Source organism: Miniopterus natalensis, chromosome 7, assembly GCF_054644295.1.
Source record: "Miniopterus natalensis isolate mMinNat1 chromosome 7, mMinNat1.hap1, whole genome shotgun sequence".
NCBI lineage: Eukaryota > Metazoa > Chordata > Mammalia > Chiroptera > Miniopteridae > Miniopterus > Miniopterus natalensis.
In genome coordinates, this window is record NC_142087.1 from 37786091 (window position 1) to 37804799 (window position 18709).

The following is an 18709-nucleotide window of genomic DNA, read 5'->3' on the forward strand; positions in this document are numbered from 1 at the left end:
ACATTTTATTTCAAAGTATAGCAACTCAATGAATCATGTTTTATAATATCCTTAAAATGAGTATAAATTGTTTAAGTTTGCACTTACAAATCATATTTCTGTAGGATATCTGAATAGGAAATATTTTTTTGCATACTTTCAAATATGTATCATCCATAGTATATTACAGGAAGTGCCAAGGTAGATATTTTTAAATAGTCCATGAGAAATTGGAATTGGGTTATTTTATGAATTGCTATTTGAGCCTGTAACTAATCTCTTTGACATTAATAACTTTAACAAACATTTGAGCAATATCTGCATTCAGAATATTGGCTAGAATTCAGACTTCACTTCTATTCATTAGGCTTATATTTTCTCAATAACCTAATTTTGTCTTTCATAAGATATTAATGCTTTTGGAAGTCTCACTCTTAATCCTATTAATTCCTAAGCTAGCTTTTAAAAGTGCATGAGGAAATACGTGAAGGCAGTCAATCTCACTGAATTATAAATCGCTAAGGTAAAACTAAAATAACCGCTAAGTAAGAATTTCAGGATTGCTAAAATGCAGAACTTCAACTGAAAATATTTGCTGGACTTAAATCAAATCCTTGGGGCCTGGTCTGAGTTAGTTTCCGTGGCTTTGCAGTCTCCTGAACAGAGGTCCATTGGCAACATACGAGGATGCGCATGGCAGCAAAGTGTGTCTATCTGTCTGCCTTGGAACAAAGGCCTGGTCTTAAAAGACCAGCCATTGCGTGGCACGGCTCTCACGGCTGTAATGAACCTGGCCATTAAGCTCGGAAATGGGACTAAACCTAAGACAGCGCAGCATCTGGGACATAAAATGAAGTCTCATGAGTGCTCCCCAAGAGGAGAGAGGAGCAGTTTGAAACTTGCAGGACAGACAGACGGCAGGAACTGATTCAAAAATACTCTCATACCGGACAAGATGTTCTCCAACTGTGAGCTAGTCAGGTAGGTATGGGACCAGAAACAAAGTCTAAGGTTTGAAAACACCACATATCTATTAACCCTATTTTCACTACAAGTATCTCCTTTATCTTCACCTGTGACTGTGAACTAATTTTAAGAAGGTAAAAAGAGAAACCTACTCCCCTCACTTGTACACTCAAGTAACCAGGGCTTCTTCAAATCACACTTCTTCAAATCAATTCATTCTTTTCAGTTCTTGAATGACTTTCCTAAAGAATTAGCTAATAACAGAGGTGGTGAAGGAGATGAACCCTACATTTTACATAGGGTGAGAGAATATCACTGCTCCTGGAAATGCCCCTGAAAGCTGCCTGCACTAGATCCCAGGATGGCGACAAGCTCCTGGGCTGGCCGGACAGTAACAGCTGTCACAATTACGATACTAGCCAGTCCCTCTAATCTCTACCACATAACATTGCTGGTTGGTCTATAATTGTTCTAAGTGGATAGTTTCTTCCTGAGATAACTACTACAAAATTATTAGGATTTAATTACAGGAAAAGCCAACAACATGATCAAGAATGGGGGAGAGCCTGGTAGGCCTCTGTTTTCATTGCAGAGTTATGCAAAATAAAAGAAAAAGGGATGTGACCCTGCTCTTTGCATGTAACATGTTAGCTTCCTAGTAATAAATTTCACCACCAGATGGAAACGGAGCCATGGCTGAAGCACCTGGTCTCCTTCTGGCAGCCTCGTGAGGCCCCCAGCTGGCTGGGCGTGTTGGGAGCACTGTCCCCAGCATGGTGCCCAGGGAGGCTGAGGGGGGCCCGGCGCCGAGCTCGTGCTCACCTCGTATTCCTCCTTGAAGCCGTAGCCCTCGGCACACTTCATCTGCGTGATGTGCTGGAGCAGGTCTGCTACCCGGATGGCGGGGTGCAGCTGCCCCGTCTGGTAGGGCACTTCGGCCGCCTCCCGCTTCTTGTACGTGTGCGACTGCACCAAGCTGCTGGTGTCACTGGCCATCGTGTGGGTTTCGTCTAGGGAGAGAAGGCGTGGAGAAAGTGAGGGTCACCCAGCAGGCTCTGTCGAAGTCACTAAGAATGCTAAGAGGTGGCCGCTGACATCCCCTCAACCTATAGCTGCACTGATCCCTACAATGGCTTCGCAAAAAAGAAAAGTTAAATGTTTAGGAATTTAAATGGGATTGGCCATACCGATAGGCATGAGGCAGAAATCTCGGGTTTTACAAAGCAGTCCAAACGATCTATTGCTTTCACAAAGCTGGTTGATAAGAACCCTTTAGCCTTTGGGTGCTAAAGTTTATAGAAGTTTCCTCCTGAAACTTCATCAAGGCCTGGTATAAAACCAGTCTTGTGTTTCATCCGAAGATTAGTTAACTCATTTGTATGATGAAGTAAGTAAACTGTACAAATGTTCTGTGAGCAAAATAAAAGTGCACAAAATGGGTTGGCTTATAAAGCTAGCAATGAGAATGGGCTCGATGCATGAAGTCCGAGAAGAGCCGGAAAGGAAAAGGGAAGTCGGTGTGATGAGTCCTTTGCATGCTCGGTATTGGAAAGCTTGACGAAATACTGTGGACCAGCACATCACGCATGGAATGCCCCACAGGAGCTAGCATGCAGGCCAACACGCAGCAGAGCCAGCTGGCTTCGTCGGGATCTACAGACGAGAAACACACTCCCACGCCCTCCACACCTTCTCCATGGGGCAAGTGGGGGAACTTACCATTTATTGGCACTTTTAAGAAGATACATATCAGGAGACAAGAGGAGAAAAAGGAAACAGGGCATAAGCAATAATACTGTGTGAGTAATTACAGGTAGTTTTTATTTTGTGCTTTAATTTTACAGTTAAGTTTTCTATACATAGGTGGCCAGAGGGCAGAGCCTCAGTTCTCCCATCGCGTTAGGATGGAGGCGTTTACGTTTTTACTCTACAACAAAAAGAAGCTAAAGTAGTATTGCAATTGCTTCTCACCCCCAAGAACCAAGTAATGATCAAATAAGTCTTATTTGTATTCGACACATCTTCTTATTTGAATTTATTGAACAAGTCAACCAAATTGTACTACAAAATTAATGTGAAAATTTGGTCAAACAAGCCTAAAGAGGCTGTATTTTAATGGAAGACTACTAATAAATTAGATTAATGAACTGCCAAAATTGTAGCTATTAAAAAATGTCTTATGTAGGGAAGTGCTATTAGATTAAGAGTTCTACATTCTACAGGTTAACTCATTATAATGCTGACTCCCTTTAGCTGTTTTATAATTGAGGATGTGTCTCATCAAAATAGAATGCAAAGTCACTTAAAATTAGGATATTAAATCAAAATTGATTTTAGGTATACATAATTAAGTTTGTTCAATTTTTAAAAAAATTACCAGATTGTTTATCAACAGGGAATTCAGCTATGGGGTTTGTTTTTAAACTGGGAAGTTCAGGTCCAAAAGGAATTTAGTTCAAGGGCGCTTCGTTAGCTGGGCCTGGTTCTGAAACCTCACTTCTATCTGCATCGCAAAGCACCTGGGGATGCATGGTATGAAAGGTGGTACACAAGTGTGTAGCTATGTTGCTGTTGCTGAAATGGCACCTGGATCACTACAAGGTGGCTAAAGACACAAAGACAAAATAAAAAGGGTGGTAAGTTGATTTTATGATTTTTGTTCATTTGGAATTGCTTTGAAATTTGGAAATTCGTATGTTCTCATTTTATTAGAACAGTCACCAATAAACCGGGTAATTTTCATGACAGATTTGCTTGCTGGCAACTGCCAAGCTCATAAAGTGGGATCCAGGATCTCCACGGAAGTACGGACTCCATTGAGTTTTAGCTACTCCAGTAGGAAGTTTCTTCTTTATACTAAAATAAATGGAACATTAATTAGTTTCCCCCCTGTGCCTCTCTCATTCCCTCAGTTTTGTATCTTTCGGGATGAACATAATTAAGTGCCCTCCACTGTGGACTGACCTTCGAAACTTCCCTAAAATTAATCATCTGGGCCTCTTATGTGCATACACTGGCAACTGAGCAGAGCTTTGATCCAGGGCTGGGCATTCTTCGAAGTTTGAACCACGTGATTAAAACCACTGTCACCATTATATGTATCATCTCCCACTGCACTGTGACATCTTGGCCTCATTACTAGTGTGGCTGTGTCCTAAAGCATTTGAACACTACAGAGACCATCTAAGAAAAGAGTACTGTTATCCAGTATTTAGATATCAAAGAGGGAATAGACTATCTGTTATGAAATTGGGTCACGGAAACTAGTAGAAATTCTTGATTCCATCTGCCTCAGTGATTAATCAGTGTCCTCTGACTTCTTAAAAAAGAATGATTTCTGATAAAACCTATCATTTGTCATTAATTTGCTATACTTGTTAAGATTTACCCACTGACATATTTTTAAATTAAAAGTTATGCATGAAAGGAAATCAGAAATAAAGCTTCTCACTAACAGTTCTGATGGCTTTCTAAGAACTGAAGATGAATTCTACCTATATTCTTTAATAAACTACCTTGAATTTTTCAACAAGCCAGCTAAAAAAGTCTTGAATAGAAATAAATGCTGTGTTTTTGAGGTTGGGGAGGATCTATCTGTCTATCTATCTGTCTGTCTGTCTATCTCATCTATCTATCTATCTATCTATCTATCTATCTATCTATCTATCTATCTATCTATCTATCTATCTATCTATCTATCTATCTATCATCTATCTATCTATCTATCATCTATCTATCATCTATCTATCTATCTATCTATCTATCTATCTATCTATCTATCTATCTATCTATCTATCTATCTATCATCTATCTATCTATCTATCTATCATCTATCTATCATCTATCTATCTATCTATCTATCTATCTATCTATCTATCTATCTATCTATCTATCTATCTATCTATCTATCTATCTATATCATCATGCCTCTCTCTCTCTCTCTCTCTATCATCTGTCTATCGTCATCTATGTATCTATTTTTTTTGCAAGAAAATAATAAAAGGCATACTAACTCTACATATCAGGGCTGGGCACCTTAGCCTATGGGGATAAAAGGTAGAGGAACTAGAGGATCTAGTTGGGCCGTGCTCTGAGTCACAACAAACATTTCTTCTTGTCTTAAGCAATAATAGTACTATTTTCAACAAGTGCAAGTAGATGTACAGCTTATTTTCTTTCCAGTTCCAGGTGATAACCTCACTAATCCTTAGTATGTACTATAGACTCACATTTGCACTAAGTAATGTGGAAGGAAGAGTTCCCAGCAATGCCCTTTGTTTCGGTGATGCAGATATCAGCTACACATGATAACGGCCATTTGTCTATCTAGCGGACTTATTTTTCACAATGTGCATCATTTTGCTCCTCGAATTGTCTGTTCAAATGATTCTCTCTCAGTCAAGAAGCCTAACCAACTTTAAAAGATGACGTTAGTGTTCACAATAATGAAGCAGTGACTTTAAAAAATGTTATTTGTTTAATAAGCTTATCTAAATCCTGCTGTGAAACCTGAACATTTTCCCGCCTCTGACAATGCACAACTCAGGCCTCCCCGCTCAGCTCTTCCAAGGTCAGAATGTGTACTGGAGGAACTGGGAATGAATGCCACAGAACACAAAGAAATGCAAATTTTCGCCGATCAAAAGATTCTGCAAACGTCATCTGCATGAAGATTGCATTGTTCAGGAGCCTAAGATTAGTCTGAGCCCCTCACTTATGAGAAGAATAAAATGCAGCTTTTTCCCCTTATTGTTGGTATTAAAAGGTGAGAGCTTTAGTGGGTTCTGTTTGTCAGCCACCAAAATGATGCAAATTCAAAAATTCTGATTTATGTCCATTCTTAAACTTCTGAGTTCATTTTTTCCTCAGGCAATGAATTTGCTTAAGCCCAGAAAAGACCATAAGAAAAAAAAATTACCCTCTTTACAAAAATCGTAACGACTTAGAGAAAAGAGAAGCACAGGGGGAAAAGTTATGTTGCAAAGATATAAACCCTTGTAAAGAGAATTAGGAGGCAGAAGTCACACAGCTGAGGATGGAGCTCTGGCTAAAACCAATTGTTATATACCTTGAAGCCCTTGGTGTTGGGCTCCTGGCCGGGAAGGTTAGTGGTAGAAACAGAACACAGCCATGATCCACTCGAGTTACATGTGCGTCTCAAATGCAGGAGCAGCTCATGCTTGTTTGGTAATGCCATCTCACAGCCAGGTAATATTTCTCCTCATCCTTCTTATACTGGACAAACGGGATTAGTTTTTTCTTTAACTCCCCACTTGGAACATTTCACACTTTCAATGCATTATGCCCCACACTTTATTTCTAACTTTTTATTTCATTTCTAGTGACATTTGACACATAATAAACCATGTGATTATAAAGTGCCATCCTGTCATTTTGCTGTTGGGAACATCAGCTCCTTTGCAATTCCACTGTGTCAATAGACATTTTGGAATGCTGGGGTGCCCCGAGTGTCACCAAGGAGGGGTAGGGGGACCAAACTCTACTGTGATCATTTTTCTGCACAACATTTGGCATAATTAGAAAAACGCTATTTTTGAAACTGAAGTTTTTAGTGCTTAGCAGTAAGTGAAAATAACAAGCTATTTTCACTTTTATGACTGTCACATTGGACAGAATTCAGCTCTTAGAAGTAAACAGCTGAGTGATTACATACTGTGTTTTTTCCTGGGATCAGACCTGACTTAAAATTTGGAACACAGAAAGGGAAAATACTGGAGCTGGGATTGTTCATTTGAACCTTTTGGTACCATTCTCAACATGCATGAAGCAAACCCTTCTTACCAATGGAGGCTATTTAGAGAAAGTATTTTTATAATCTATGCCCCCACTCCCCAGCCCTCACCCCAGGCCACCCACTACCCTCGTGTCCTGCTTGCAATCACTACATCACACAGAATTAAAACGCCAGTCTCCCACAGAGTGGCCATTGACTCTCTAAATTACTCCTGCAATAAACTGTGATAAAGGGAAATGTTCTCACCTAAAATTGCAGTTGGCACAAATGGGTCTGTCATACATCATAAGCAGGTCAATGCAGAGAAAGTAAAAAGAGAAAGAACAGTAAATGATTGATGAAAGGCCCCCCAGTATTCCCACAGAAAGCCACAGAAAGCACGGGGTTATAAGACATCAAACATACTAAGCTCCTACAGCATCACGGACAGCAAGGTGAGCACGGGTTGGATCTGACTGCTAAGGCTTATGAAGAGGTGAGACAATGGAAAAATCTGTTACCTGGGTAGTAGGAATTAGGCACCGATGTACTCAGTGTGTTTGTTTTCATCGTGAAGGACGATGGTGAAGACACAGCTGTAAAGGAGAGAAAGGCCGGTCAGCGGATGTGGAGAGGCTGGGACACCCGAAAATGTGGCACTCAGATCACTCCCAGGGACACCAGCTGGTGGAGACTTGACTGCAGACACATCACAGGTTTACTGAAGTCTCTGTGGTAAACCTGACCATTCCTGCTGTCTTGGGCCAACCACTTGTCTTTTAGGGAACGGGCACCCTTTTGTCACTTAAAAGATTTTCTTGCCCCACAAATGAAGAAAAACCAATAACGAAAGCTGCCATTGGGAATCAAGAAATTCCTTAGATCTCTATTTTGACTGGTAGCCTTTGCCTGTAAATTCTAGTGTCACATTGAACTGATTTCTCACAATTAGGAATATGGGAATCTGTCTACAAATTGTTTTTATAGTTTGCAGAATCCTCTCCTTCCTCATATTTTGATATTCAGAGAAATTTCCATGGTGCTAAGACCCGGTTTATGAAAAGTAAAGGTGATGTTTCATGTGTGCTACATTTCAGGTGAACCCTGCATGCTCAGTTGTCCTATTAGTCTTTTCAGTGCTTAAAAATGCTTGTTTTTATTTGAAATATCCCTCTGAAACACATGCCTATCACACCTTCTCTTCCTCTCGGTTAGTAAGAAGAAAGCCGCTCCCATCCAATTTATCTGATTCCACTGAAAGTGGGTATTTCCAATTTGTAGTTTGTTAACTCTCTTCAACGTCTTAATTGATTAGTGCTTTAAAAACACTTTAATTTCATTAAAGTGTATGGATAGATAATTTGAATGTGCTCAAGCAGGTTAAATGTAAGTCTAAATTTTAACTCCTGTGATGTAGGTATATTATCTATCATGTTGAGTTTCTACCCAGTTACATCATTTTATTATGGGAACCACTACCAAGTTCTGATGGATGTTGAATGTTATCTTTATTCTGATGATTAATATATTTAGCTCTCCTGGAGAAGTTCCTCTAGGACTGTGTTTTCCCTGTGTTTATGTTTTTAAAATGTAGAATTAGTGAGTAGCAGAGCAAGAACCAGAACTCAGGCTACCTACGATCTACAAGATATTTTTCTAAAATAGAAAAGTATCCCATTTATAATGCATGTTTATGGTAAGCTGCCAGGAAAAAAGAGAGCAATTGATGAAAATAAGAACAAAAAAACCTATAAAATATGCCTGGGTCAGCAAGAATAATGCCTATTTCCTGCAGACATTTTTACATGGTTGGTAAAAATGTGCAAAGCAGATACAAAGCAACTATGTTTATTTTTGTCTTTTTAAAAAAAGGCATTTTAAATACTTTTGTTTTTTAGTATAAAAATTAAACTCATTCCCACTATATGTATCTACTTTCCTCCTTTTTATGTACAACTCCCATTTGTTTTGGTGGATAGATTTTATACGCTCATGCTTCTTGTTAAATTCTCCAATCTCATTTTTCGCTGTCTCATTTCTAAAAGCTACTCACTTCCCAACTGCTAGCACTTTTTCTCAACCCTAAAAGATCTCAAACATTCTCTGATTTGTAATAGGTTTGGGGCTAGAACCTCTGTGGTCTAATGAACACTTTTCCTCCCTCAGTAACTGCACTCTTATTTTAAAGGCATTAAGAGAGCATTATGATAAAGTTTACCATCGGCGTCACTCCTGATGGATGGAATCTGATGAGCTCGACTCATTGTTCGGAGTGGGAAGAAAATGGAATGCCTGTTGCTTTATTTCCTCTATTGGCTACATTGATAGGAGGCAAAAAATAATGCCTGATAGCAGACGAGCTGGCTTCGAAGCTGACGCTGGCTTCTGCAGCAGTCCTCTTTGCATGAGCGTTTTTGGACTTCCACAGATATGTTCACTTTTTAAAAAGGAATGTCAAATTAACTTTCCTGTCCAGAGGCAAATATCTCCTACTCTTCAAATTTATTCATAAATTTATTCGTGAGGAATTTCACCATGAAATAGAAAATTTGGAACATTAATGGGTTATCCTGGAAAGTGAGAACATATATCTATGTGGTCCCTTACATAGTGCCATTCAGGAAATAACTGCAGCGACAATTCTAACGTCGTCTGTGGTGGGAGGACTTTTCCATCCCAGGCCAGAAGAGATGCATCATAAAGTGAAAAATGTCCTATGTAGTTCGTGGTGTACCGAGGCACCACACATTCTGTCACTCACATTGAAAATGTCAGGAAAGGGCTAAGAACGACAACCAAGGATGAGGAGTGTTGGGTCAAGGCCGTGCCTTCAGAACTCCTGCTCCACCAGGCTAGTTGTGCATGTAGAGTAAATAAACGGAGCACCTTGCCCTGGCCAGTGTGTCTCAGTGGTTAGAGGTTCAGCCCATGCACTGAAGGGTCTCAGGTTCCATTCCTGGTCAAAGGCATGTATCTGGGTAGCAGGTTCTATCCCCGCCCTGTTTGGGGCACATGTGGGAGACAATCACTTGATGTGTCTCTCACATTGATATCTCTCTCTCTCTCTCTCTTTCTCCCTCTCTCCCTCCTTTCCACTCTTCTAAAAATCAATGGAAAAAATATCCTGGGGTGAAGATTAACAAAATAAATAAGTAAATAAATAAATAAAGCACCTCTAAGTAGGAACAGGTGGACAACTGAAGCCATCACAAACAGAGAAGCAGGCAAATGAAATCTACGAAGCTTTGCTGAATGTAGAGAAAGGCAAGGCATGGGGGAAGGCATGTGTGGTGACCATGTGGTGACCATGTGGTGACTGGAGAGAGAAGTGGATGGGGAGAGCTGCAGAATCAGAACAGGCTAAATGGGTGGTCAGGACCCAAGCATGCACTGTCCGCCCTGGTATCTGCCGTCTCTCCTCAGAGACCAGATTCCTATGCTTCTCAGTCACGAGGTCCCCAGCTTCACACATTTGTATCAGTCACGGTGACAGTGCTGTCACCATGCTGTCCCACATCCTGATCGCACAGCCAGGGGAGCATCAGTCTGTGGCATGGATTTCACATGGTCAAGAAGCCTGGAACCCAGCAGGGCTGTGAGCCATAGTCAGGTATACACCCTGGGATTTTCTTCTGGCCTCTGAGAAGATCACCAGGGACACTACAACTGCTCTTTTTGTGTTCTGTATAATCAGCGTAATTGTTAGCTTCCTAAAATAGCGCCTGGTACCTGGGTCACAGGTGTTAGTGTGGGAAGGTATCAGCTGAGCGCGGTGTACCCACCTGGTGTGACATGTAAGGCTTGTGAAGTGGAAATACAGTCTAACTTATTAATTGCCACTGATCACCTTCTAATAAAGGCAGAACCTGTCAGCTAAACAAATAAACAATGAACTTGTTACTGTCACTTAGTGAACTGCTTTGTAACAGGCTTCCCTTGTGCAGTCCCACCCCAGGTTAGCCTACAAATAGCATCTCAGCAGCAAAAAGAATCATGAGAAGCAGGTGCCTTCTTCATGGAGCGGAGAGAAGCCTTTGTGCCACTGCTAAGTCTTTCCAGAAACAGAACTGTGGCTTCCTGTCCTCTTGGATCTGGCCCTGTCACCTTTACAATATCACTTCACCCAAGCAACCCACGGCACATGGAGAAGTTTCCAGAACTGTTCAAGGGGACTGGAAAACCAATACGACGTAAGAATTCTTAGGGAGGTTTTTGTTTTTTAATCCTCCAGTACCATCTGGAATTCTGGAAAACCACAGAGATGTACCAGAAGCCAAGAAACATGCACTTACACCTCCCGTTGAGATTGTGCGTGTCCATGAATGAGAAGGCCTCGTCGCAGCTGGTGCCTTGCTCGGCGTAGCTCTTGTCCATGGAGTTCACCATCACAGTCATCTCCTGCCGGGTGCTGCTCATGGTCTCCTTCCGCTTCTTGGCGAGTTTCCTTAGGAAAGAGTTCATTATGTAGGCACGCATCCGAATGAAAAATGGGGCACTGGCATGTACACCCGCAATCAGGACTAACTTCTACTGAATTAATCGTATCCATTCATAACACTGATTTATTGTGCCTTGTAGATATCAGGTTCTCTGTCAGCTGCACCGAGACGGAGATGGAAATCATCCACTGCCTATCCTCAAGTAAGTCCACAGTGATGAAAACATTCGTTTCTGTTCTTGCTACTATAAGCTAAATTAAAAAAGACAGTGGCCGTTTTAATTTAGTATAACAGATTCATTTTCTATTTACTGATATGCTTCTAGTTACTAACCTTTTACTAAATTATTTTCTACATGTCCATACTCAGTGGCAAAGAGCAGATCCCCCTAGGAACTATTTACCAAACACAACCCTGATAACCTAAGGATGACTCTAAGAGGCATAGGGCAGAACGAAACAGCAAAGGGAGGTGAGGAGCGAGTGCATAAAGGGAGCAACTGGGACGCTCCTGCGGCGGCCAGGAGAGCCCCGACCTCGGGGGCACTGGGCCGCACCCCAGATGAACCCAAATTAGTTCCCCATCACGGGCTGCCAACAGAGAAGGTAAAAACCCCTCAAGTTGCTGGCTACCGTAGAAAGTTTAGCGGAGGGGTAGGCACCCTTGTTCCCTCCCTCAATGGAAGGTCGGACACAAAGGACTGAGGAAGGCAGAGAGATTTCCAGCTCTTCTGGAGACACAGCTTAACACAGGCCTCTGCCTCCTTCTCACTGGCCACCCAAAAGCTCCTGATCCAAGGTTACAGACACCTGGGCAAAAGCCATAAACCTAGGAGAAGCTTACATACAAATAAACAGGTCAAACACGTTTTTCTAGCTGTTACCACCAGAGGAGGTGGTTTTATGCACCCAAGACAGACAAGAATAGAATTAAAGATGCTTAAGAAGGTACACAAAGGGAGGTTTAAGAGGACCATGGCACCATAATACCTAAAATATTATGTCCTGAAATATTCTAATTCTGCCTAAGCACCTAGCAACATTTACAAAAGAAAATGGCAGCTATTTCTAGTAAATCATCTTGACTCTGATTGACCTAGAACACAGCAGAATTTAAAATAAGCCACATAATCAAAATCCCCCCCCATATTAGGTGATTGCTAATGCAACGTAAGGCATCGACAACGTGAGACCATATGGATAATCTTTATCATCATTTCCAAATGCCACATAGTCCAAATGCTCTCTTGCCTGTAGTTATAATAATCTTTTAATATTGTACTTTGAAGGCAGAACTGTTTCATTAATAAGTTGCCCTTTTTATTGCTAAAACTTGTTAGAAAAAAGATACATTTTTTAAATAGAAAAGTAACAGTCATCTATAACTTCCATGATAGTGTTCAGGTTGTAAAGATTTTGAAAAGTAAGCCGTTGTGACTCCCCTCGTGCCGGCATTCCTCTCTCACCAGCGTGCAGACCATGATCGCCTTCTCCAGAGCCCCCGCTTTCCTGCCAACCGTGCTAGTCTGAGAGGCAGAGCTGGGCTGAGATGTTCTCAGTAGGTGCTCTGGACAGAGAGGCAGCACCGGACTCAAGCTCCACAGCTGCGGTTACAATAACACATTTTCTCTCCACTTCTGACTGTGCCAGCTCATTGGAAAAGCATTCTTAGGCCAGGTCTCCCCAGGAACACTCAAGTACAGGGCTGAGATAATTAGCTCCATAATTAAGGCAAAACATCCCCATTTTGCTGGAATTTCTTTGATTGGCTTTGGACTGATTTATGCTGATAGTTGTCTCAATGTTTTCTTTTGTTCTGCCTACGAAGAAAGGCATAGCCAAGTTCATCAGATTTCCCTTTTTGTCTTTTCCTGCTTGTCTTCCTCTGATCATTATAAGTTAGGAAATGACAGTGAATGTGCTCCTGGTGATGTTGTTTGTGGGAGGTGGTGGTGGATGGGGGGATGTGTGCACCAATGAAAGCCAAGCTTGAACTCGTGAAGCTCTTTCTCCTTGATAATCCTCCACATGTGTGAACTAATTTCAGTAATGTCATGCTATACACTTCAATGGTGATCTTCTTTAAGCACAAAAAAAGCCTCTTAAAGATTCAAGAGAACCTGTTCAAATCAAACACAGACCTACAAGTCAGGGACCTACAGCTTTAAGCTCATATCTATTAAGCACATGCTCTATCTCCATAAACTTCTTCAAAACCCAGCTCACAATGTGCTCAGCAAGGCTTCCTGCATTAATCTTACTGTCTCACCACATTTTTAGTGGCATCAAATGTCACAAACACAAATATCTCACTAGAGCCAGGCAGGTGACATAAGTGAAGTAGGCGTAAGACAGTGAGGAGTGGTGGAGACTAGAGAAATGGAAGGGGATAGCAGCCACTCAGCTCCAACCGTCTGCTGCCCCATGGAGGTTCCAGGCATTGTAAATTTCAGGAGAAACCACAAATCCAGATTTTATGTGAACTCAAACAAAGCATGTTTGTGGGCACTTCTGCTCTCCATTAATAATGGCGCTTAGAAAAATATACTGGAATGGAAGGAAGCAGACATTAACCTACAGGGCACAATTACTGTAAGACAGTACTCTATAAGTGTTATCTCATTTAATCCTAGAAACCTGATAAGAACTATTCTTACTTCTTGTTTTATAGATGAAGGAATATTGTAACTAAATGTTAGGTTTTGAAAAGTAGAATTGATTTACTAGCAGCTAGCCAACACTTTATACAAAGCAGGTGGTACCCAATGTGCTTGTTAACTGAAGTAATCATTGTCATACCAAACCACGAGAAAGGATAGTTATTGCCCTAACTGGTTTGGCTCAGAGGTTAGAGAGTGGGCCCCCAGGCTGAAGGGTCCCGGGTTCAATTCCAGCCAAGGCATGTATCTTGGTTGCAGGTTCGATCCCTGACCCTGGTCGGGGAGTGGGCAGAAGGCAAGCAATCGATGTGTCTCTCTCACATTGATGTTTATCTCTCCCTCTCTCTCCCTTCCACTCTTTCTGAAAAGCAATGGAAAAAATATCCTCGGGTGAGGGGGAAAAAAAAGGAGGGTTAGTCTGCAGCCTCCCTATCAAAAGTACCTTGCCTGGCTGTGATGTTTAAGTTGCTGCTTGGGATTTCCATGCTCCTGTACACAGCCTAATGCGTGGTCCGTAATTACAGGTGGCTGAGGAAGGCTAGATATGCAGTTGAAACTTGGGAATGACTGTGGACACACTGGAGTTCTCTCCTCTTTTCCTCTCTCTTACGGGTTTTGTGTTTGGGTATTTTTTCCAAGTGAAACTTCAAAAACTGTCAGGAAAACCTTGTAAACAATGAAATAAAGTGTTTTGTGCAGGGAAACTCATAAAGTGGAAGCAATTTTCTTTGCAATCTTATCTAAAGACATGAGACAATTTATTTCCCATTTTATTTTTAACAAATGGTTTGCCTGAAATATTTTAATCTCAAATCTTCAAACTTGAACTGCATGAATCGCAAAGGCCATTAGTAACAATAAAAAAAAGTTTCTACCGACATTAAAAACAAATCATAAAGAATTAGAGAGAGGCCTTTGGGTTTACTGTCCAGTGTGTAAGAAGCTTGGAAGTCATCACTCTGTCTTATCAAGTAAAAAGCTTAACAAACTGAAAATCAACTACTCTTCTTAGGCAAGTCACCAGATAATTGAGGTCACAGGACAAACCACTGCCCCTAAAATTACAGAGACGAACAGGTGGATACAGAGAATGACAACTCACCTGAGCAGAAATCCATGAGCAGAAATCTATGAGCAGAAATCTCTGTGAGTACTGGCAATGGGTTAGGAAAACCTAAACTGTAACTGATGCATTACTGGAGGTTCAGTGTGGACAAGTCTGAGACTTATAAACTACAGGGGGATCCAGCCTTAGGGGGGCCCCATACTTTTGTGAGTCTTATTTCCAGGAGCCCTACCAGGTCCTCACAGTAAAGACTGAAAGAAAAACCCCCTATAGCTTCTGGCAGAGGAGTAGGGAAATACTTATTTTGAAATACAGGATAGTGAAAGATAGATTATGCTAAAATTAATCAACCGAAAGAAGGAGTAGCTATATTAATTTCAGACAGAGATGTAAGAAGCAGAAAAGTTATCAGGGCAAAGAAAGGCATTCTATAATTATAAAAGGGTCAATTCTCCAAGAAGACTTAATCTTTAACATGTATGTCTAACAACAGAGCACCAAACTATGTGAGACAAAAACTGATAGCACTGCAAGGAGAAATAGATGAATCCACTATAATAGCTGGATACTTCAACACCCCTCTATCAGTAATGGACAGATCCATAAGGCAGAAAAATCAGTAAGAACATAGTTGAACTCAACAGCATCATCAATCAACTTGATATTACTGACATCTATAGAATACTTCATCTGACAAAACTAGAATACACATTCTTCTCAAGTTCACAGAGAACATTCACAAAGATAGAGCACATTCTGGGCATAAAACACACTTTAAAATAGAAATAAAAATAGAAATCATGCAATGGATGCTCTCAGAACACAATGGAATTAAACTACAAGTTAGTAAGAGAAAGCTGGAAACCCCCCCCCCCCCCAATATGTGGAGAGTAAACCACACACCTCCTGTTTATTTTATTTTATATTTTATATTTTTTTTTATTTTTTTTTTATCAGGTGCATTTGCCTACGACTTTGAGTCAAGAGCTAATGACACAAAGACACAGGGTGTCTTAGCATTTCTTTTTATTTTCCTTTTTCTTATTAAATTTATCTTTATTGTTGAAAGCATTACAGATGTCCCATTTCCCCCTTCCCATTGACCTCCTCCAGTCCACTCCAGCCCCCTCCCCAGGCCTTCACCACACTATTGTCTGCATAAAAATCTTAGAAGAAACCATAGGCAGCAAAATCTCAGACATCTCTCATAGTAATATGTTTGCCGATACATGTCCTAGGGCAAGGAAAACAAAGCAAAAAATAATCAAATGGGCTTACATCAAAATAAAAAGCTCCTGCACAGCAAAAGGAATGAAAAGGGATCAACAAAATGAAAAGGGATCCCACTGTATGGGAGAACATATCTGCCAATGATACATCTGGTAAGGTGTATCAAATTGATAAGGTTAACTTCCAAAATGTATAAAGAACTCATACAATTTAATAAAAGGAAGACAAACAATCCAATTAAAAATCGGCAAAGGATCTAAATAGACACTTTTTCAAAGAGGACATACAGCTGGCCAAGAGACTTATGAAAAAATGCTCAGTCACTAATCATCAAAGAGATGCAAATGACAATGACAATGACAATGAGGTATCACCTCACACCTACCAGAATGGCTACTGTCAACAAATCAACAAATGACAAGTACTGATGATGTGGAGAAAAGGGAAACCTAGTACACAGTTGGTGGGAATGCAGACTGGAGCAGCCACTGTGGAAAACAGTATGGAGTTTCCACAAAAAATTAAAAGTGGAACTGCCATTTGACCCAGTGATCCCACTTCTAGGAACATACCCTAAGAAACTCGAAACACCAATCAGAAAAAATATATGCACCCCTATATTCATAGAAGTGCTGTTTACAATAGCTAAGATCAGGAAACAGCCCAAGTAAATGAGTAGATGAAAAAGCTGTGGTACATTTACACAATGGAATAGTATGTAGCTTCAAAAAAGAAGAATCTCGTACCCTTTGAGACAGCATGGAGGGACCTGCAGAGTATTATGCTAAGCAAAATAAGCCAGTCAGGGAAAGACAAGTATCACATGATCTCACTTATATGTGGAATCTAAGGAACAAAATAAACTGACAAACAAAATAGATCCAGAGACACCGAAGCATGCAATAAACAGTTGAATTTCAGAGGGAAGGGAGGTACGGGGGTGGGAAGAGATTAACCAGAGAACTTATATGTACATATGCAATAACCCGTGGATAAACCACACACTTCTTAACACATAGTCAAAAAATAAATCTCAGGAGAAATTTAAAAGATTTTTAAACTACATGAAAATGAAAATACAACTTAGTAAAATTTGTGAAATGCAGCAAAAACAATGCTTAGAGGGAAACTTATCTCACTGAATGCAAATATAAGAAAGGAATAAATGTCTAAAATCAATAACCTAAACTTCCATCTAATGATAAAAAGAGCAAATTAAATCCAAAGTAAACAGAAGCAAAGAAATAAAAATTAGAACAGAAATCAATAAAATTGAAAACAGGAAATCAACAGAGAAAAATCAATGAAACCAAAAGTTGGTTCATTGAAAAGATGAACAAAATTGATAAGTCTCTAGCCAGACTAAAAAAAAAAGAGAGAAGACATATATTATTAAAATCAGAAAGGAGATCACTATAGATCCCATGGGCATTAAAAGGATAATAAAGAAATGTTATAAACTACTAATGACCACAATTTGATAACCTAGATAAAATGAACCAGTTCCTTGAAAGATGCAATATGTCAAAAGTCACATAAATAGAAATAGACAATATAAATAAGCTTATTTCTAGTAAAGAAATTGAATCAATAATTAATATCCTTCCAAAAACATAAAGTACTAGGCCTAGATGGGTTCCCTGGTAAATTCTACCAAACATTTAAGAAAGTAATTATAGAAGTTCCCTACAATTTCTTCTAGAAGACAGAAACAGTGGGGTATTTCCCTATTTTATGAGGTCAGCATTACCCTAACACAAAAACTACAGCCAGTATCTCTCATGAACATAGGTGCAAAAATCCTGAACAAACTGAATCCCATGATGTAGAAAAATAATTGTACACATGATCTATGGATTTGATGCAATTCCAATCAAGACCTCAGCAAGTTATTTTGTGGATATCAACAAACTTACTCTAAAGTTTATATGCAGAGGAAGAGGACCCAGGCTAGCAAGCACAATATTGATGGAGAAAAACAGGGTTGGAGGACTGAGACTACACACTTTAAGACTTACTATAAAGCTCCAATAATCAAGACAGTATAGTACTTGTGAAAAAATAGTCAAACAGATCAATGGGACGAAAAGAGAGCTCAAAGACACACACAGAACAGTTAATGGGTTTTTGATAAAGTGAAGGCAATAAAATGAAGAAAAGATAGTCTCTTCAACAGATGGTGCGGGAACAACCATACAACCATATGCAAAAAAAAAAAAAAAAAAGGAATCTAGACACCAGACCTTACACCCTTCATAAAAATTAATTCCAAATGGATAATATACCTAAATGTAAAGTGTAAAACATGTTAAGTAGAAGATAATAAAGAAAATCTAGATGACCTCGTAATTGGCAACTAATTAGATAAAACACCAATGGCATGACCTATGAATAACATAATTGATGTTACAGTTCATTAAAATTTAAAGAGTTCTGCTTTGTGAAAGACACAAGACGATGAGAAGACAAGTCACAGACTGAGTAAAAGTATTTGCAAAAGACACAGGATAAAAAACTGTTATCCAAAAATATACACCCCCCCCCCCCAAAAACCTTAAAACTCAACAATAAGAAAACAAACAACCTGATGGAAAAATGGGCAAAAGACCTTAATAGATAACCTAAGACATGCAGGT

General features: G+C 40.0%; 1 protein-coding gene across 1 annotated transcript in view; it reads right to left on the reverse strand.

Moving 5' to 3' along the window:
* PTPRM (protein tyrosine phosphatase receptor type M) overlaps positions 1 to 18709 on the reverse strand; it is a 617147-nt gene that overhangs the window by 113444 nt on the left and 484994 nt on the right. The window contains exons 16-18 of the mRNA XM_087818949.1: positions 10972 to 11123; positions 7201 to 7275; positions 1768 to 1955 (exon numbers count right to left, since the gene is read on the reverse strand). Coding sequence (XP_087675075.1) covers positions 1768 to 1955; positions 7201 to 7275; positions 10972 to 11123 — 415 coding nt within the window. The remainder of the gene's footprint in view (positions 1 to 1767; positions 1956 to 7200; positions 7276 to 10971; positions 11124 to 18709) is intronic.